This window comes from Aquarana catesbeiana, linkage group LG05 (genome assembly GCF_042186555.1).
Source record: "Aquarana catesbeiana isolate 2022-GZ linkage group LG05, ASM4218655v1, whole genome shotgun sequence".
Classification (NCBI taxonomy): domain Eukaryota; kingdom Metazoa; phylum Chordata; class Amphibia; order Anura; family Ranidae; genus Aquarana; species Aquarana catesbeiana.
Genome location: NC_133328.1, coordinates 295,861,492 through 295,880,579, shown reverse-complemented (window position 1 = coordinate 295,880,579; position 19,088 = coordinate 295,861,492). Strand labels below are relative to the sequence as shown.

The following is a 19,088-nucleotide window of genomic DNA, read 5'->3' as shown; positions in this document are numbered from 1 at the left end:
TTACTATGTACAGGGGGGGTAACTATGCACAGGGGGGTTACTTTGTACAGGGGGGTAACTATGCACAGGGGGGGTAACTATGTACAGGGGGTAACTATGTACAGGGGGGTAACTATGCACGGGGGTTACTATGTACAGGGGGGCTAACTATGCACAGGGGGGTAACTATATACAGGGGGGGTAACTATGTACAGAGGGGGTAACTAGGGGGAGAGGGGTAACTATGTACAGAGGGGGTAACTATGGCTCTGCCTGGGACACTGATGTAAGGACTGAGGCTAGGGACACTGGTGTAAGGACTGACTGTGCTGGGGGCACCTGATGCAAGGACGGACTCTGCTGGGGACACCTGATGCAAGGATGGACTCTGCTGGTGGCAGGCAACATGGCGGGTGACACGCTCAGGGGTCCCACTGATTCTGCATTATGGTGAGTGGAATAATTTAATTCTATATTACAATGTAATAATAGAAATATGGGGACATGGTGCTTTGGGGGACCCCAAAACATCCTCCCCATGTTGAGGGCATGTGGCCTGGTACGGTTTAGGGGGGTGCCCTTCGTTCCCCCCTTTTCCTGTGGTCTGCCAGGGTGTGTGCTCAGATAAGGGTCTGGTATGAATTTTGGGGGATCCCTACGCCATTTTTTTAAATTTTGGCTTGGGGTTCCCCTTAAAATCCATACCAGACCTAAAGGGCCTGGCATGGATTGGGGAGGGCCTACATCATTTTTTTTATAAATTTTGGCGCAGGGTTCCCCTTAATATTAATGCCAGACCTGAAGGGCCTGGTATGGATTTTGGATGGACCCCCACAAAATAATTTTTTTTAAATTTTGGTGTTGGGTTCCCCTTAACTTCGGTCTGGTAATGGACTGGGGGGGGGGAACCCATGCCGTTTTTTTTTTTCAATGATTTTTATCTATATTGCCGGCATCCGACAATACATTACAGGTGCGAGCAGTTTTTTAATTACTTTTTTCCTTTAGAAATGTCATTTTGCTGTGGTATAGTTCTAAACACGAGAAAACTGCGCCACTTTACAGTCATACTATAGACACCCCCCAGGCACAATATTTAAAGGAATATTTCATTTTTATTATTTCACTTTAAGCATTATTAAAATCACTGCTCCTGAAAAAACGTCCGTTTTTAAAACTTTTTTTTGCATTGATATATGTCCCCTGGAGCAGGTCCCCAAACACTTTTTATGACAATAACTTCCATAAAAGCCTTTCACCACTTCCGGACCGCCACACGTTGATGTACGTCCCTACTTTGGGGACGGATATCGTTGTTATATTAGCAGATAGTTGCCATAACCCCAGTATCCCCATGTTTGGCCGACGGTCTGGTACAAGATAAAAGTGGTCTATGCGGCGGATTTGCCGCAAGATCACTTTTATCGATGGCGGGAGAGGGGCCCCCCTCCCGCTGTGATCCTGGGCCCTCCGCCGCTTACCGGAGCCGTCGGCAGCAGCGGAGGCAGTCACGTCTGTCTCCTTCCTTGGTATGGAGATGAGTGAGGGGAAGATGGCCCCCACCCGTCTCCATACCATAGCCGGGCGGAAGCGACATCAAAGCGTCACTTCCGCCCATACATCTTAAAGGCACTTTTTTTTGTTGTCATTTTTTCAAAATGCCAGTTATTTATTTTTTTTTTTTCATTTAAGTCCAAATATGAGATCTGAGGTCTTTTTGACCCCATATCTCACATTTAAGAGGTCCTGTCATGCTTTTTTCTATTACAAGGGATGTTTACATTCCTTGTAATAGGAATAAAAGTGACACATTTTTAAAAAAAAAACAGTGTAGAGTAAAAAATAAAATGTAAAATAAATAAGAAAAAAAAAATTTAAATGCGCCCCGTCCCGCCGAGCTCGCGTGCAGAAGCGAACGCATATGTGAGTAGCGCCCGCATATGAAAACGGTGTTCAAACCACACATGTGAGATATCACCATGATCGGTAGAGCAAGAGCAATAATTCTAGCCCTAGACCTCCTCTGTAACGCAAAAACATGCAACCGGTAGAATTTTTTAAATGTCGCCTATGGAGATTTTTAAGGATAAAAGTTTGTCGCCATTCCACGGCGCAATTTTGAAGCGTGACATGTTGGGTATCAATTTACTCGGCGTAACATTATCTTTCACAATATAAAAAAAAAATGGCTAACTGTTCTGTTGTTTTTATTTTTAATTAAAAAAAGTGTATTTTTTCTAAAAAAAAGTGCGCTTGTAAGACCGCTGCACAGATACTGTGTGACAGAAAGTATTGCAATGACCGCCATTTTTTAGTCTCTAGGGTGTTAGAAAAAAAATGTATAATGTTTGGGGGTTCTAAGTAATTTTCTAGCAAAAAAAAACTGTTTTTAACTTGTAAACACCACATCTAAAAAAAAGGTCCGGTCTTAAAGTGGTTAAAATGAGCACTTTTGATTTTTCATGTTCGTGTCCCATAGACTGTAACGGTGTTCGAACAAATTTTTTGTGTAAAGTAGAATTAGATGCGCAACCAAAATAACCAATATGTGCAAAATAATGTACAAACCTTACAAATAAGTGTAAAAAGTGCATAAACATGTGCAAACTCATCAGATGTGTACAAAAACAAAAAGTGAAATGTACATCTGCACCCAAAAAGATAATAATAACTGGTGCTCGATTATTGAGCAAAAAGGGAACAGGAAAAAACGTCCATAAAATGTTAAATGTTAAATGGATTCCATTATAAGTAAGTCCTGTGATGGGAAGGCCAAGGATTTCTTCTCACAGCATAGTCCTATAAAACAGCAGAGAGTAATAAATTGCCAGATGGCCGCTTACTGGAAAAGTAGGATCTCTGTTATGGAGTTCTAATGGGCACAGACAGGAGATATCACTTAGACAGGAGCGGTAGTTTCAAACATCCATCTGAATCCTCTCCTCTGCTGGAGTGTCCAATGCTGCAACATGCTCCATGAAACCCGTATATTTTCAACAGGTATACCATGTAAGAAAGAAAAAGGGTTTCATAGTGCAGTGGATTTAAAATTCAAGGTTCCTTTATTCCATAAAATAAAGCACTGACATCTGTGGCAAGCAAACAAGAGCAGGCACTTCAAGTGAAAGATCCAGCCGCGGCTCAAGCCAGCTGGCTGGTGCGCTGTGACATCAGATTCTCTAGCTTCAGATGTTCTGGTGCAAACCGAACCGGGGGGGGGGGGGGGGGATGTTCGGCTCATCCCTAGTCTTCAGCAACTTATGAATTCATTTCTTATATATGTATTTAAACACTAATGATTGGTGAGTGTTGTACACTAAGGATTTGTTGAGATAATATAAAGGTAATTGTTTGATAAATACAGAGAAACCTTGTGGTAAGCGCTGTTACATATTCCTTATAGTAAGTAAATGTGTTGCTTGTGTCAGCAATATTGCCAAAACTTTCACTAATTTTTGCCTGAATTAGGCTCCGGTAGTTCTAAAGGGGCCTCCCACTATAAAATTGCCATTAACACTTTGTCGAATTCCCCAGCCATGTGTCTTCTTTCTGCTATTAGAGCACACTGAATGAGAAATGAGAAGTATTGAAAGTTAATAGTGAAGACTGTCAGCAAATTTATGGTCTATGAATGCGATGAGGGTAAAGGTGACATTATGGGATGGATTTACTAAAGGTTGTGCACTTTGTAAGTTCAGTTGCGTTCTGCAAGAGCAGTTGCTCCGTAGCTTAGCAAATGAGGGGAAGCTCTGTGGACTTCCATCATCCAATCAAGCAAAAATGCAATTTCCTTGCATGTGATTAGGTATTCCATGCAAAGTGAAACTTCACCCCATTTACTAAGCTCTTGAGCAACTGCACGTGTAGAGTGCACAGTCTATTTGCTTTTAGTAAATTCACATCTATGTTAATAAATGAAAAGAAAGGATAAAGGTAGATGAGTTTATCCAGGTGGCAAGATCTTAGCATTGCATGCTATTGATACAGAGGTTTCTAGCATGGGACAAGGTAAGTATGCAGCAGAATAAGGGCTAACTAGTGTTAAAGTAAACATGTGACTAAAGCAAAACAAAACAATATACCAACAGCAGTGGGTAGCTGACAGTATAGCCATTCAGTTCATGACTGTTTGTAAAGGGTGCTTATATAGTTTAACCTAATTGCCCTCGTAATATTTCAACAGAGGATTGCAGGAAACCTTCTTCCTATGGGAGGTGCTTTGCTGTACTTGTTTGGTTTCTTAGTCAAACCCTGGACACTACAAATGCTAGTGTGCCACTCAAGTTACATCTCTGAGTCTGGTGAGTTCTGACGTCCAAGATGGAGGTGCTCAGCAACAATCTTATGCCGCGTACACACAACCGGACTTTACAGCAGACTTTGTCCGGCGGACTTTTCAACGGACTTTACGACTGACTTTCTGAATGAAGGGACTTGCCTACACACGATCAACCAAAGTCTGACGGATTTATACGTGATGACGTACGACCGGACTAAAACAAGGAAGTTCATAGCCAGTAGCCAATAGCTGTCCTAGCTTCGGTTTTTGTCTGTCGGACTAGCATATGGACGAGTGGACTTTTCAACCGGACTCCTGTCCGTCAAAAAGATTTGAAACATGTTTAATTTCTAGGTCCGTCGAACTTTTGGGGAAAAAAGTCCGCTGGAGCCCACACGATCAAATTGTCCGGCGGACTCCGGTCCACAGGACCAAGTATGCCATAAAGTCCGGTCGTGTGTACGCGCCATTAGGCTCTTTTGGTGTGTACACAAAGGATACATTTTTAGGCACATAACATGCCTAAAATATGTTAAATGCACGATATAAACTTAAAGAAAGATTGTTTTCAAAATGAATGGTCAGGCTTTAAGTATGTTATTTTTTTGGTATACTGTGATAAACAATGCATGTTGCCCTTTTATGCATACATTTTATAATGGAAAATGTTATGTTCTGATTACATTTGATTGTTTTTTTAGACATGCCTTCTGGAATTCCCATTCTTTATGAAGATGCTTCAGGGCTCAAAAAAACAGATATTGAATCAAGTAAGATGGCCTCCCCATGGAAACCTTTGCACATCAATGCGAGCAAGGTACTGTCATATTCTTGGCTACTTTTAAATTAATGCTTTATATAATATCCAAATATTTCAACATATAACATTTTTTGGGGCTTTTCAAGCTTTATATGTTATCTACATTGGTATATGCAATTCAGCTTGTATTGGATCCCTCTTCCCAAGATGTCAACATCAACAGAGTTGCAGTAGATACAGTTATTGAAACATCTCCTGCCCAACCATCTTCAATAGATGTCAGGGGAAAAAAAAGGATTAAAATGTATGCCTAGGAAAAATAAAAAAAAAACATATTCCGTAAATCTCTGCAATGCATGTACATTACCCCATGTTTTATTTTTAAAAATACTGCTAAAATGAAAAAATACCTCTTGATCCGGCCAGAAATCCACCGAGGGCATAGCTTCCTGTTTGAGTTAACAACTCTGCCTCTCCTGCACTAAAATCCCAAGCAGTGTTATCTGCCCTATGTGACTGTTCTTTCTGGACGATACTGTAGATGTAGAACACCCCCCTCTTGGTATGGAAATGAGAGAGAGGGCTTCTGTAGTATATAAGGGAGAATAGGGGAGGGCTGATAACTCTACCTGGGATTTCAGTGCAGCAGAGGCACTGTGCTGTCAGCTTAATCGGGATGTTAGGAGCTCACTGAATTTTTGGAAGAGTCAACAGATATTTGTTTGTACGTGCATCCTTATTAAAGGAATGAAATGGGGAAATGTGCATGTACTGCAGATTTGTACTAATTTTTATTATTTTGTGCAGACATGCACATTAAATAGGATTGGAACATGTACTGTATGTACATTAAAGTTTTGCTGCTGGTATTATTACTGTTATTGAGCTGAGCTGTGTTCAACATTAGGGTAATTGAATTTAGTGCAAAATGATATGGTAGATATGGTTCTAAAGAAATCTTCACGCATCGTTCCTTTTTGTATGCACCAGGAAGACTTTGGAGGTGCTAAAAACCCCTAACCTTATTTAAAATCGCCACTTTCAAGTAGCAATCCTGTGTAAACACAGGTTCCATTAAGACTATATTTGCTCAGGGGGTGTGGCCGGATGTGATCATGGCAGCACGCGTCTCTGTGGAGCTCCGCACACTCTGACCCAATCCGTTATATTGGAGCGAACTTAATCATTCTCAACATATACCAGCACCTGGGGGAAGGTGAGAGGATCGCGGCCATGCATTCATCTGCATCTAAAAAGGTGCAGGAGCCACCGAAAGATCAGCACCAGACACGCTCTACTAGGGAGGCGGAACGAGACCCCGCCCCCGCCATCTTGCCTGCACCGAGGTCGGAACAGCGCGCCGAACACAAGATGGCCAAAATGGCGCTGATGGGGGACTCGGAGGAGGCGAGCTCTGAACGGGAGGTTGCGGAGGAACCGATGCTGGCTGTGGATGCAGATGCGATTACGAGGCTGATCCTAGAAGCCATCAACCTGAGTAAGTCAGAGATAATGGGGCGCATAGACCACTTGTCTAGCACGCTGATTAGGCATGACCTTGACAAAATCAGGGGCAGGCTCACCACAGTGGAAGACAGAGTCTCAGGGGTAGAAGGCACTTCTCACACCCAATGCACACATATACCTGAACTCTGGGACCTGGTGAGGTCCCTGCAGCATAGAGCAGATGATGCTGAAGACCGACAAAGGAGGAACAATATCAGGGTGCTGGGCCTGCCTGAAGGTGCGGAGGGGGAAAAACCTGTACTGTTTTCTGAAGCTCTATTCAAAAAGCTGCTTTCACTGGAGAATTTACCCCCCACCCATGTGGTAGAGAGAGCGCACAGGGTCCCCACATGGAAAAGACCTCCTGGAGCCTATCCCAGGCCCTTTCTATTCCGATTTCTGAACTACAGCTGGAACTCTCCATCAGGTTTGGTTCGTTACTTTTTGGGAAGAAGCTACATGCCGGAACTTTCTTGTTTTTTGTTTTTGATTTTTTTATATCAGGTTTTTTTTTTTGTTTCTGGTATAATAGCAGGGGGGGGAGTTTTACTTGTCACAGCTCATTCCACTAAAACGATCTCAAGAATCTATTTTTTAGCAATGCTAATAGAACATATAGAAGTCAGTGAAGGGAGGAAAATGGTTCCACCGGATTGTGCTAAGGGCATCCATCATAAGAAACGGGCTAATGGCGGATAAGTTAAATGTGGTGTCTTGGAACGTTAGAGGCCTGAATCACCAATTCAGAAGGGCCCTGGTGTTCCAATACTTAAAACAGTCAAAACCACACATAATTTTTCTGCAAGGAACGCATCTGGACAGCAATAGGGTGATGTCCTTGCATAGACCGTGTAATCAGAGAGCCTTGCACTCTACATATTCCACCTTTGCCAGAGGAGTTTCCATACTTATTAGCAAGTCAGTCCTGTGCACTATCCATCGGGTAATTTCTGACCCAGGGGGGAGGTTTGTGGCTGTGGTGTTGGATGTATCTCAATGTCAAATTTTGCTTGTTAATGTATATATATCCCCTCCATTCCAGGTTCACCTATTATATGATATGTTAACTCGATTGGCACAATTTCTACATCTACCACGCTCCTGTTGGGAGATTTCAATACCATTCTGGATGCTTCCCTGGACTCTTCCAATCCAAGCAGAGGGAGTCTGGCCGACCTGAACGGGTGGGCTTCCACGGCTGGGTTGGTTGAGCTATGGAGGTGGAAGCATCCTAATGATAAAGGTTACTCTCATATATCACTAGCAAAGAAAGGACACACAAAAGAGAGGAAAAGTGCTGCTCACCCCTGATAGTAGAAACAAAAAAAGGAAGAGGATTTTCCCCAGGGTGGGGTTTTTAAGCAGCAAAATGCAATTATTGAATCAATATTGTATAAAAAATATGATATTTTATTGTACAAAAAAATCGCATGACACAAGGGTTAAAAATGAGCTCCAGTAAAGAATGTTTACAAAGCTTGTAGGATCAGATACACATTATACAGACATATTTCCATAACAACATTAAACAAATATTGTCGACATCAGAAAATACAAACTGACGCGTTTCAACCCATATCTCAAGGGTCTTCTTTAGAGGTCAGTCTGTTAAGGAATATATAGTAAAGGTACACATGTGAAGACTTAATTGCGCACAATAAAAATAATGTACAGTGCATGTATATGATATGATTACCCAGTAATGCGTGTCCAAAAAACAAAAGGCTTCCTAAATGGAGATCCTTTTAAAGAAATGCCTATTCTCTCTCCCCGAGGGGTCTCAGAGCACCTCCACTGGCACGGCCACCAACACCAGAGCAAGAGTCCAACGATGTGGCTTATGAGAAGTCACACTAAAAATTGCCCCCCATCAGGCCAGATGAACGGTTGGGGAGCAAGCCACACCTGCAGCGAAAACCCAGAAACACCCATAATATATATCGGAAAGATTGTATCAAGGAGTATTTCTTCAATTAGGTAGTCAGGTAAGAGGCACCCATCTGCATGCATACCATATATGCAGATTGTAGCCTCAGAGTGTTAAATACATACATATGTGAAAAAGAATAGTAAGTGAATAAGAGAGAATCATAAGAATGGTTGAAGTAACCAATTGGTTAAAAAATAAAATAAAGAGTCCAAATAGTATACACCTCGTTTGGATAAAGTGATTTAAAGTTAGAAAGAACTAAGTGTATGGGTAATCGTGAATACTCAAAGCTGTGAGGGTGAAAAAATGGTACGTGCGGTATATACTAACCCGCACATATTAAAAAGCAAGCAAGAACCAAACGTGCAAGAACGAAAAATGTGACTGGAACAAAAAAGAGTGCCCACAATGAAAGCAGACATAAAGATGACAAAATAGCCTTAAGTGTTTACCTCAAGAAGTGTAAAAGCAAATATGAGGCTGCACCATATCGCCCTATATGATCAGACTAATTTGTGACCTAGCCCGGGATTGGCCACAAGTTGTGTCGGGCTCAGTGGATAAATATCCAAACCGAGTCGACAAGTCTGAAAATAAATGTATAGAAAAAAAAAGAGGAAAATAATATTGTAAGAATTGTAAAAGATTATACATAAGTACATAATAAGTATTGTTAACCGATCAGAATTGTATAGGGCTAAAATGGTGCAGACACACATTGCAAGAAAGTGTACTTACAGTGCAGGAGCTGCAGAGGTATCTGACCAACCAGGTAGAGGGACTACAAGTGCAAGATCTTTTACATGTATATATACTTGCTGTGGGCGTGTATTCATTAGAGTGCATCCATTGCAGGTGTGCACCCCCCCCAAGAGCCCATCCAAGGGACCGTCATGGAGGGCATGGCCGCCATTCAGGCAGCCTTGTGTGGCTTCCCCGGCGTTCGGGACAGGCCGAGGCCCTGAACTGACGTCATCCTTGTCGTAACTACGTGACGCACCCGCGGGTCCCGAACGCCGGGACCCGCATATGTATGTATTTAACACTCTGAGGCTACAATCTGCATGTATGGTATGCATGCAGATGGGTGCCTCTTACATGACTACCTAATTGAAGAAATACTCCTTGATACAATCTTTCCGATATATATTATGGGTGTGTCTCTTAGTATATTTCTGGGTTTTCGCTGCAGGTGTGGCTTGCTCCCCAATCGTTCATCTGGCCTGATGGGGGGCAATTTTTAGTGTGACTTCTCGTAAGCCACATCGTTGGACTCTTGCTCCGGTGTTGGTGGCCGTGCCAGTGGAGGTGCTCTGAGACCCCTCGGGGAGAGAGAATAGGCATTTCTTTAAAAGGATCTCCATTTAGGAAGCCTTTTGTTTTTTGGACACGCATTACTGAGTAATTATATCATATACATGCACTGTACATTATTTTTATTGTGCGCAATTAAGTCTTCACATGTGTACCTTTACTATATATTCCTTAACAGACTGACCTCTGAAGAAGACCCTTGATATATGGGTTGAAACGCGTCAGTTTTTATTTTCTGATGTCGACAATATTTGTTTAATGTTGTTATGGAAATATGTCTGTATAATGTGTGTCTGATCCTACAAGCTTTGTAAACATTCTTTACTGGAGCTCATTTTTAACCCTTGTGTCATGTGATTTTTTTGTACAATAAAATATATTTTTTATACAATATTGATTCAATAATTGCATTTTGCTGCCTAAAAACCCCACCCTGGGGAAAATCCTCCTTCCTTTTTTGTTTTTACTCTCATATATCACTGTCACATGGGTCATCGGCCAGAATCGATCTGGCCTTTGGTAACACTCGAATCTTGCAATATGTAATAGATGTTGACTATATGGCAGGGGGACTTTCAGATCACAATCCCTTGTCTCTAGCCCTGTATTTTTAGACCAGGATAAGTAAGGGAGGATGGCGTCTTTCACCCAGCTGGCTACAACATGAACAAGTTGCGACTCAGCTGGAGGAAACAATTAAGTCATATTGGACCACTAATGTCAACACTTCAGAGCCACGAGTGGTATGGGACGCTTTTAAGGCGGTGGTAAGAGGGGAATGCATATCAGCCATTAAGACAGCGAGGGTAAATTACAACAAAGTATTTAACAATTTGAAAAAGAAAGAGAGGGAGTGTGCGGAAGAGCAGGCGGAGGCCCCTACAGGAGTCGCGTATGCGGCCCTTTTGCAGGATAGGAGAGCTTTGTCATTGCATATCAAAGGACTGACAAAAACAGAATTAAACAGGAATGCACACATGATATTTGCAGAAGGGGACAAGAATGGTAAGCTCCTGGTTATATTAGTAGCAAATCACCATCCAGTGGCACACATACCGGTCATAAAAGACAAAGGGGGAACATTGGTCACTGACCCGACACAAATTATGAAGGAATTCATTGATTTCTTCTCTACTCTATATTCTCCCATTCCTAAATATGACACAGAGGCGCTGGACTCATTACTAACAAAACTGCCCATTCCAAGACTAACTGAAGAAGACTGTAAAACATTAGATGCTAAGATTACAATTAAGGAGGTGCAAAAGGCAATTTTCGCCTTTCCCCCAATAAAGCCCCAGGCCCTGATGGCTTTTCCAGCAGACTTTTACAAGGCGCATGTGGACCAACTAGCTATGAGATTTAACTGGTTACTACAACACTGTATAGAGAATTCTTCCTTACCAGACTCGATGCTGGATGCCTACATGATCCTTTTACCAAAACCAGGGAAAGACCCGACAGAGTGTGCTTCATACCGCCCCATAGCACTACTAAATGCAGACTAAATACTGGCGACCAGACTAGTTACAGTTATACAAACCGTAGTCAATATCGACCAGACCGGGTTTATGCCGGGGAAATCGACTGATACAGACACTTTTTACCCTCGTACAACTCTCACCGACGAAAACAGACACCAGAATTGTACTGTTGATAGACATTGAAAAAGCCTTCGACTCTGTCGACTGGTTGTTCATGTTCAAAGTATTGGAGGCCATGGGTATTGGGCCGCAATTTAGAAGTTGGATATCCATGTTATATAGAAGCCCAAAAGTCAGAATGGGATCAAGGATATCTGACTTCTTTGAGGTGGGCAGGGGCACAAGGCAGGGCTGCCCATTGTCCCCATTCCTGTTTGCCCTGGTAATGGAGCCCCTGGCCATTGCACTGAGATCCTCTGGGGAAGTGCAGGCAATCAAAGTAGGTACAATCTATGAAACACTAGCTTTATATGCAGATGACATGCTCCTGTTTATAAATGACCCTGATACCTTGTTAAAGGCAGGGCTGAAGATTTTAGATGAATTTGCCAAATTCTCTGGGTTAAAAGTAAACTGGAGTAAGTCGTCCATCTTACCACTGGACACTAAAGCCAGAGAGAAAGCGGACCCAAACATGCCATTGCAATGGGTTACATCTCTTAAATATCTAGGGGTGAAAATTACAGGAAAGGTTCAAGAGTACATCCCTCTAAATTTACTCCCTCCTCAAACAGAAAGTGCAGGCTTGGAGCAAACTACCTCTTTCACTAATAGGTAGAATCAGTTTACTCAAAATGAAGATCCTTCCGGTAATATTATACTTCATACACCATACACCGGTACGGATACCCAAGACATACTTCAAGCAGATTGAAGGGATTATTAGTTCCTTCCCTTGGGCTCCTAAATCCCCTAGGATAGGGACCAAAGTGTTACAAGAACCTGGTGATCAGGGGGGGCTGGCACTACCGGACTGGCATAAATATTATTTGGCGGGCCAAATGGTGTTTGTCCGAAGATGGCTACTGTCAGACGATGGGAATGCTGCCACAGTTTTGGAAGCAGCCCATCTGGGCTCCTATTAAAGCCTGCGATTGGCGCTATTTCGAGGTACCAAAACTGACTTACCTCTGACACTGACTATGAAAGCTACTATTAGGGCATGGGAACTAGCGGTGAAATTAGCATCTCCCAGCTATAGAGGGCTCTCCCCATCAACGCCAATTTGGATGAATCATACTCTACCTCACTTCTACAACATACCAGATCCGGGGATATGAGCGGTTAAGGGTGTTAGAACGCTTAAAAATATCACTTCATATAGGGATCTCCTGACTTTCTCCCAAATGCAGACCAGACATGAACTGCCCAATTCATACCTCTTTCGCTTCTTCCAGATTAGGCATGCTTATCAGGAACAATTTAAAGAGTTGAGGGTGGAATCTCGGCCGTCGACTCTCGAATCCCTACTGTCAGCGGGGGGACTTGAACAAAGTTCTCTCAGTGACATACAAGGAACTCTTTAAAATAACACCAAAAGTGATCACAAATTGCAGAGCCAAATGGGAAGTGGAGGTTCCAGACATCCAGGGTGAAGACTGGGATGACCTATGGACTCAGCCCTTTAAACACCTGGTGTCAGCAAGAGACAGACTTATACAATTTAAAATTCTACACAGGAGCTATCACACACCAGCTAGGCTAGCGAAGATATATGGCAATGACTCGGCAGAATATTGGAGATGCTAGCCTCTCCAGCACATTTTCTGGCAATGTCCACACATCCAGGATTTCTGGAAAGGGATCACGGCATGTATATCGGACCTCCTAACAGTACCTATACCAATGACAGTGAGGGTGTGTTTATTGGGACTGGTTGATGAGGTGGTTCCAACAAGAGCTCTACGAACATTACTTACTATTTTGTTGTTTTACTGGAAAAAAGCTATACTGCTTAGATGGAAAAATACCAGTGCTCCTGATTTAAATTTTTGGAAGAGATTGGTCAATTCAATGCTGCCCTACTATAAATCTACATACCAGGCAAGGGGATGTATTAAAAAATTTGACAAAGTGTGGAAAGTGTGGTGTGAGTCGGATGCTACGGTAGGTTAGTGGAAGAAGACATAGGGGTCTGTTCATTCAGATAAGGTACCATGAAGTAAGACCTGAGTGTAAAGTACAATAAGCCATACTGTGGGGGAAATTGCTTAATGTCATGAAAGGTGGAACATATTACACTGATTAACTACGCTTGATGACTATATAACGTAGAAAATCCAGAATGATAGAACTGTGAAAAGCTTGTACTATCCGATCTGTAATATGAGCTCTGACAAGGGGGTGGGGGGAGGGGGGGGGGGTAAATTGGGGGAGGGGGTATGTTTAATAGTTAATTTATAAGACTATGTTAGATAGACTTGAGGTATGGGGCCCTGTGCAGTCATTGTTTCTTGGGGATATGCTACGTTGGCATGTCCTCAATCTATGTATCTGTTTCAAAATGTTCAATAAAAAGAATTTTATAATAAAAAAAAGACTATATTTGCTCCCTGCTTTGAGTTATTTTCCCATAATGAGGGAGATAAATCAGAGCCAATTGGTGATAGCACAGAAAAAAAATGGTGTGCATAAACCTTAGGGGGAAAAACTATTCTAGGCAGTTTCCACTTTGTCATCCCTGGATATGCTAGGCATGCTTTCAGGTCTTTTTGAGTTCTCTATTTGGGATAAGAAAAAAGTTATAGGGTTCGGTTTGCAGGAGGTTTGCCAAACTGTACCAAAGGTCTCATTTTTAATCCAAATCCAATGAAAGTCATCGGAGGCAGAATCCATAAAATCTGTTTTGGCTACTTTCAAGACTAAGAGGTAAAGGATTGTTAAACAAACGTACAACACGTACAAATGGAAAACCAAAATACCATTTGGAGCGGAACAGTGATTTAAATAATACTTAAAGTTAAACCTTTAAAACACCCAATTGCTTTTAATAACATGCTTGGGGGATGTCCTAAACCTGCCTGAGAATCTTGTGCCAGGCAAGGTCATGTGTGATGGGTCAAGGTCGTGTGTGACTAGGCACTAACCTGCTGTCTTCCCTTCAGCAAAAAAAGTACACACACATGCCTTTCGCAGATCCTGAACCTGGTAGTGCAAAGTTTCCTAGTTAGGTACCCTATGACAGGTCAAATTAACGTGTGGCCAATTTAGGTGGTCATTTCCAGTGAGTGTTCAACTTCCTAAAATGCAGCGGCAACACAGTTATCCTGCCACATATTTGTTCGGCAATGCAACCATGTACTGGAGCTTGACTCTGCTACAGCAGCTGCACATGCAGCAGTGTACTGTCAATGAGTATTTATGTAAGTACAGACTAGTTCGGGAACTGGTGTTTTTTTCACCACATCAGTGGATAATAATTCAGAATGTTTGTACCAACCTGCCACGGTTCTTTGAAGTGATCAGAAAGGTAAGCTATGATGAGGCAGGTATTAGCAACATGACCCCTCTGGTGTTCCTACTGGAGTACGCACTGCATGGTGTAATAGACCAGATAGTTATGGACATTGATGACCTCAGTAACACATAAAGTCCTTTGCTGCAGGAAATTTATGGTGAATGAGCTCATTTATACTGAAGTGCAAGGACCCCAGGCTTAAGGCCATGAAGGAGAGGAATCGTTCGTTACTGGTTGGTTTTCCACACTTTCGGATTTCCAATACAAGAGAAAAATGGCAGATATCATTTACCATGCTGAAAAGCAGGATTCCCTTTCATGGCCAATGTGCCTCCGATCCTCAGGTCTCATTTAAAGTCATTTTGCAGACCACGGTTGGCAGACTTGACTGCTAGCAGCAGTCACAAACACTGCCTAAACTATATGTTCTTAAATTACATGGGGTCCAGAGCGGATGCGACAACCTTTAAACTGAGGACCCCATGGACTTTTGAGTGTCAAGGCTGGACAACTGGCTCGAGCTTACTCAGCATGCAAAGGAGCTGTTGGCTTGATCTGTAGCTTATTGCTGTTGGAGAGGAAATTCAGTGATATGGGCAGTTTTGTGACAGAAAGTCAAATGCACCTGTTCCTTAACACAATTGACCAGCAAACTTTTACAGTATAAAATTAAACCAGTCCTAGGTCAACAATGAGTACAAAAACCATTAACATCTCCTGCTACCACTGCTGGCCTGCCATCAAATGTTCCACATGTAATCTTGTGCAGCTGGACCTCAGGAATAAAGTTTGTAATTTCTTTTCAGCAGTGTCAATCCTGCATTGTGCCTCAAAGTTTCAGGTTTGGTTTGGTGACCAGGCGCTTTTAAAGGTGCAACACATAATGTTTCCACAGCAGAATGTCAGCTATAAAATATATAGCGTTTACTGCAGGGTACATTTTGCTCTGTTTCTACTAGTTTGCAGCATTATCTACTACTCTGTCAATCAAAAATATTTATGGCTGTTGTCTCTCTGATATAGTGCACTGTGTAAATCACTCTTGTGATTTATTAACTAAAATAATATTGGTATCTCCTTGTTAAACCACCACCCAAGAAAAAGTGCTTACATACTTATGCCCCGTACACACGGTCAGATTTTCCGATGGAAATTGTCCGATCGGAGCGTGTTGTCGGAAATTCCGACCGTATGTGGGCTCCATCGGACATTTTCCATCGGATTTTCCGACACACAAAGTTTGAGAGCAGGCTATAAAATTTTCCGACAACAAAATACAATCGCGTCAATTCCGACCGTGTGTGGCCTGTTCCGACGCACAAAGTGCCACGCATGATCAGAAGAAATTCCGAGATGGAACAGTTCGGTCGGGTAAAATTAGCATTCGCAATGGATACAACACTTTCGTCACGGTGCAATGTTAAAAATGGTTTAATACAGCGCACTCTCTTCTTCTTTATAATGTGAGAAGAATGAAGTAGTGTTGCTGCTCATATTCATACAGACTTCTCACAAACTTATTTCTTTATTATTTATCGGGATTCCCTTAATATATTTTGATTTGTCACATCTGACAAAAATATTTTTATGTTTTTTTTTTTTTTTAAAGGCATTTTTTTTTATATCTTAGGTTTGTATTTTTTTCAAGGCTGATCTTTGTTTAATTATTTTTTTAGTTTTACTCCAGAATATTTTTCTGTGTGTTTTGTGTGTCAAGTTACCACAACACCATTAATCTCTTGTATTATTTAATCTCAAGGAGATTGCTTGGTGTTGGTGTCCCTTGTTATTTTCACATAGTATTTTTGAAATGTACCTGAATCCTCACAAACAAACTGTCCTTTTTGCAGGAAAAAACACATAGGCAAGTATAATTGAAACCAAAAATCCTTTATTAAGGGCTTAGAACCAAACAAATAGGGAGGCAACGCTGGAGAAACAGCAGAAATTACCGAAGCCTTGGACCCCCAGGGCAGACATCAATTCTTGAACATCAAAATTGGTGGCCTGAGGAGTCCATATGTAAGGGAGTGCAGTCTGGTCCAGAAGTCCCAGAGATCCAGAAAGCAGCAGATGACATCTGTGTCCCCAGGCTGTGGTACCACAAGAGGCTGCATCTTTTGCCAGACCAGACTGGATCCAGTGTCATCACTTTCTGGTCTTCCTTCCACACTTCATTCCCGGCTGTGGCTCTGTTGTTGGAGATGTGGCAGGAGGAGGAGTAGGACCTGGAGGAGGAGAAGGACTAGTAGGACCTGGAAGAGAAGGAGGAGACGTAGAAGGACCTGGAGGAGGAGGACCATGTGTGAGGTCACAAATGTGGGTATCAGATGTTATTTGGCCCCTCAACCCCTTATTGAGAGCTTCCAAAATTAATGACTCACACATGAGTTGTTGGCCCTCCTCCATCCGCTGCATTTTACACGCAATTATGCCAGCAAAGTCCTCCTCCACAGTGTGTGGTTCTCCCAGGGCCTCTGTAGCCTTCCAAAAGAGGCCTATGGCAGCCTCCTCTAGGGTACTCCTCTTCCTGCCACTTTCTCTTTGCAGGTGTAGGGGAGGGACCTGCATATCAGGCAGCCTGCTCGGCCCGGCCACCTCCTGGCTGCGACTTCCCTGTGTATGAAAAAGGGACATGGTTTTAGTTTTTGCATCATCAATCACAATCATAAATTAGTACTCCAAACTAACATCTAGTTAACATCATTGATTGGACAACCTGAACTATTTAGAGGAATGCTATACCTGGCTCAAGCTGGGCTCCTCCACATGTTGCTGCCTGGAAGGCCCAGGTTGGGCGTCAGAAGCCTCAGCTGGGGGGGAAGGAAGTGTGGAAGAAAGACTGGAGAGTGATGACCTGGGTTCAGTCTGACCTGCCAGAAAATGCAGCCTGTCATAGTACCACATCCTGGGGACATAGATGTCATCTACTGCTCCGGATCTCTGTGAACCCTGGACTTTCCTGCGCTCCCTTAGATATGTGCTCCTCAGGCCACCAATTAGGATCTTCAAATAGGTCATGTCTGCCGTGGGGATCATCTGCTTCACAATTTCCAGCAATTGATCCAGTGCTGCCTTCCTCTTTGTTTGGTTCTTATAATGTGGGTGGTTGATCTCCCACAGACAAGGCAGCTCCCTGAACATGTCAATGAAGATTGCCATGAAGTCGGTATCGTTCAAGATATCCATTTTCACTGCAAGACACAACACAAGACAAACCCTAATGTCAGGCAAAACTCTCCTAATCTAGTTACAATATAGGCCTCAATCTAGAAGCAGTATAGGCCCAAGTTTGGCTCTTACCTTCGTTATCACGATCGGCGCCTCCGATACTCCGTCCACTCACAGATCATACGTACTACGCACGCGTGTTACGCTTTATACACACTGCGCATGCGTGTAACTCCGCCTGCCCCTGACGTTCTTTCTAGTCTATTCCCCGCCCCTTTTTGTTCGGCGCAGTGGGTGAAGAGCACATGGCGGAGTCAGAGCAGGTGCGTGCTAATTATAGCAACGAGGAGGAAAGCCCGGATCCGGAAACATCCCGATCCAGAAGGAGATGATTTAAGGCCTCAAATATGTCCTTTGGGGAGATGTTGGAGATGGTCGACATCCTGAAGAAGGCCGACTATGACGGAAAGTATGGACCTTACCCCAACCCCAATATCAGAAAGGCCAAGATCATGGCGAAAGTGGTCAAGAGTCTGCACCGGAATTTCGGGGTACGTCGATCGAAAGATCAGCTCAGGAAGTGGTGGTCGGACCTGAAATTAAGAGAGCCCGAGCAGTACCAAAAGATCCGGAGACTGCTGCAAAAAAGTAAGTAGTTGTGCTGTGTTCCTATTCTTTTTGTCTTTATTACGTTCGTGCTGCTCCATGTGCTTTTCCTAAGTGTTGTACAGTTTAAAATGGCAACTTTCATGTTCATGGGCCCATTATTCATTCGTCCTGGCATATTGATGGCCCCCCTACCCTACTGTTTATTTTGGATTAAAAGCTGACAGTGTCCCTCCTTTTCAAGTGCGGCCTACTTCAAGTGTTTATATATAGTTTATAGAGTTTGTACAATATATCTTCCTTTTCTGTTAAATATATACATTTTCATGTTGATTTTTGGGCTGAAAAACCTTATGCTGTGTGTTATTTTTAAAATGTTGCATACTCTCTTTGGAGTCTGCAGTATTTATTCTATTATTCTGTGAAAATATATACTTTTTTTCTTTCAGTGAAATACAGTGGGGACGGAAAGTATTCAGACCCCCTTAAATTTTTCACTCTTTGTTATATTGCAGCCATTTGCTAAAATCATTTAAGTTAATTTTTTTTCCTCATTAATGTACACACAGCACCCCTTATTGACAGAAAAACACAGAATTGTT

General features: G+C 42.6%; 1 protein-coding gene across 2 annotated transcripts in view; it reads left to right on the top strand.

Annotated features, from left to right (window-relative positions):
* EPB41L4B (erythrocyte membrane protein band 4.1 like 4B) overlaps window positions 1-19,088 on the top strand; it is a 910,607-nt gene that overhangs the window by 620,808 nt on the left and 270,711 nt on the right. For both annotated transcript variants that reach the window (XM_073630789.1, XM_073630788.1), the window contains one exon: window positions 4,960-5,075. In XM_073630789.1, the coding sequence (XP_073486890.1) occupies window positions 4,960-5,075 (116 nt within the window). The remainder of the gene's footprint in view (window positions 1-4,959; window positions 5,076-19,088) is intronic.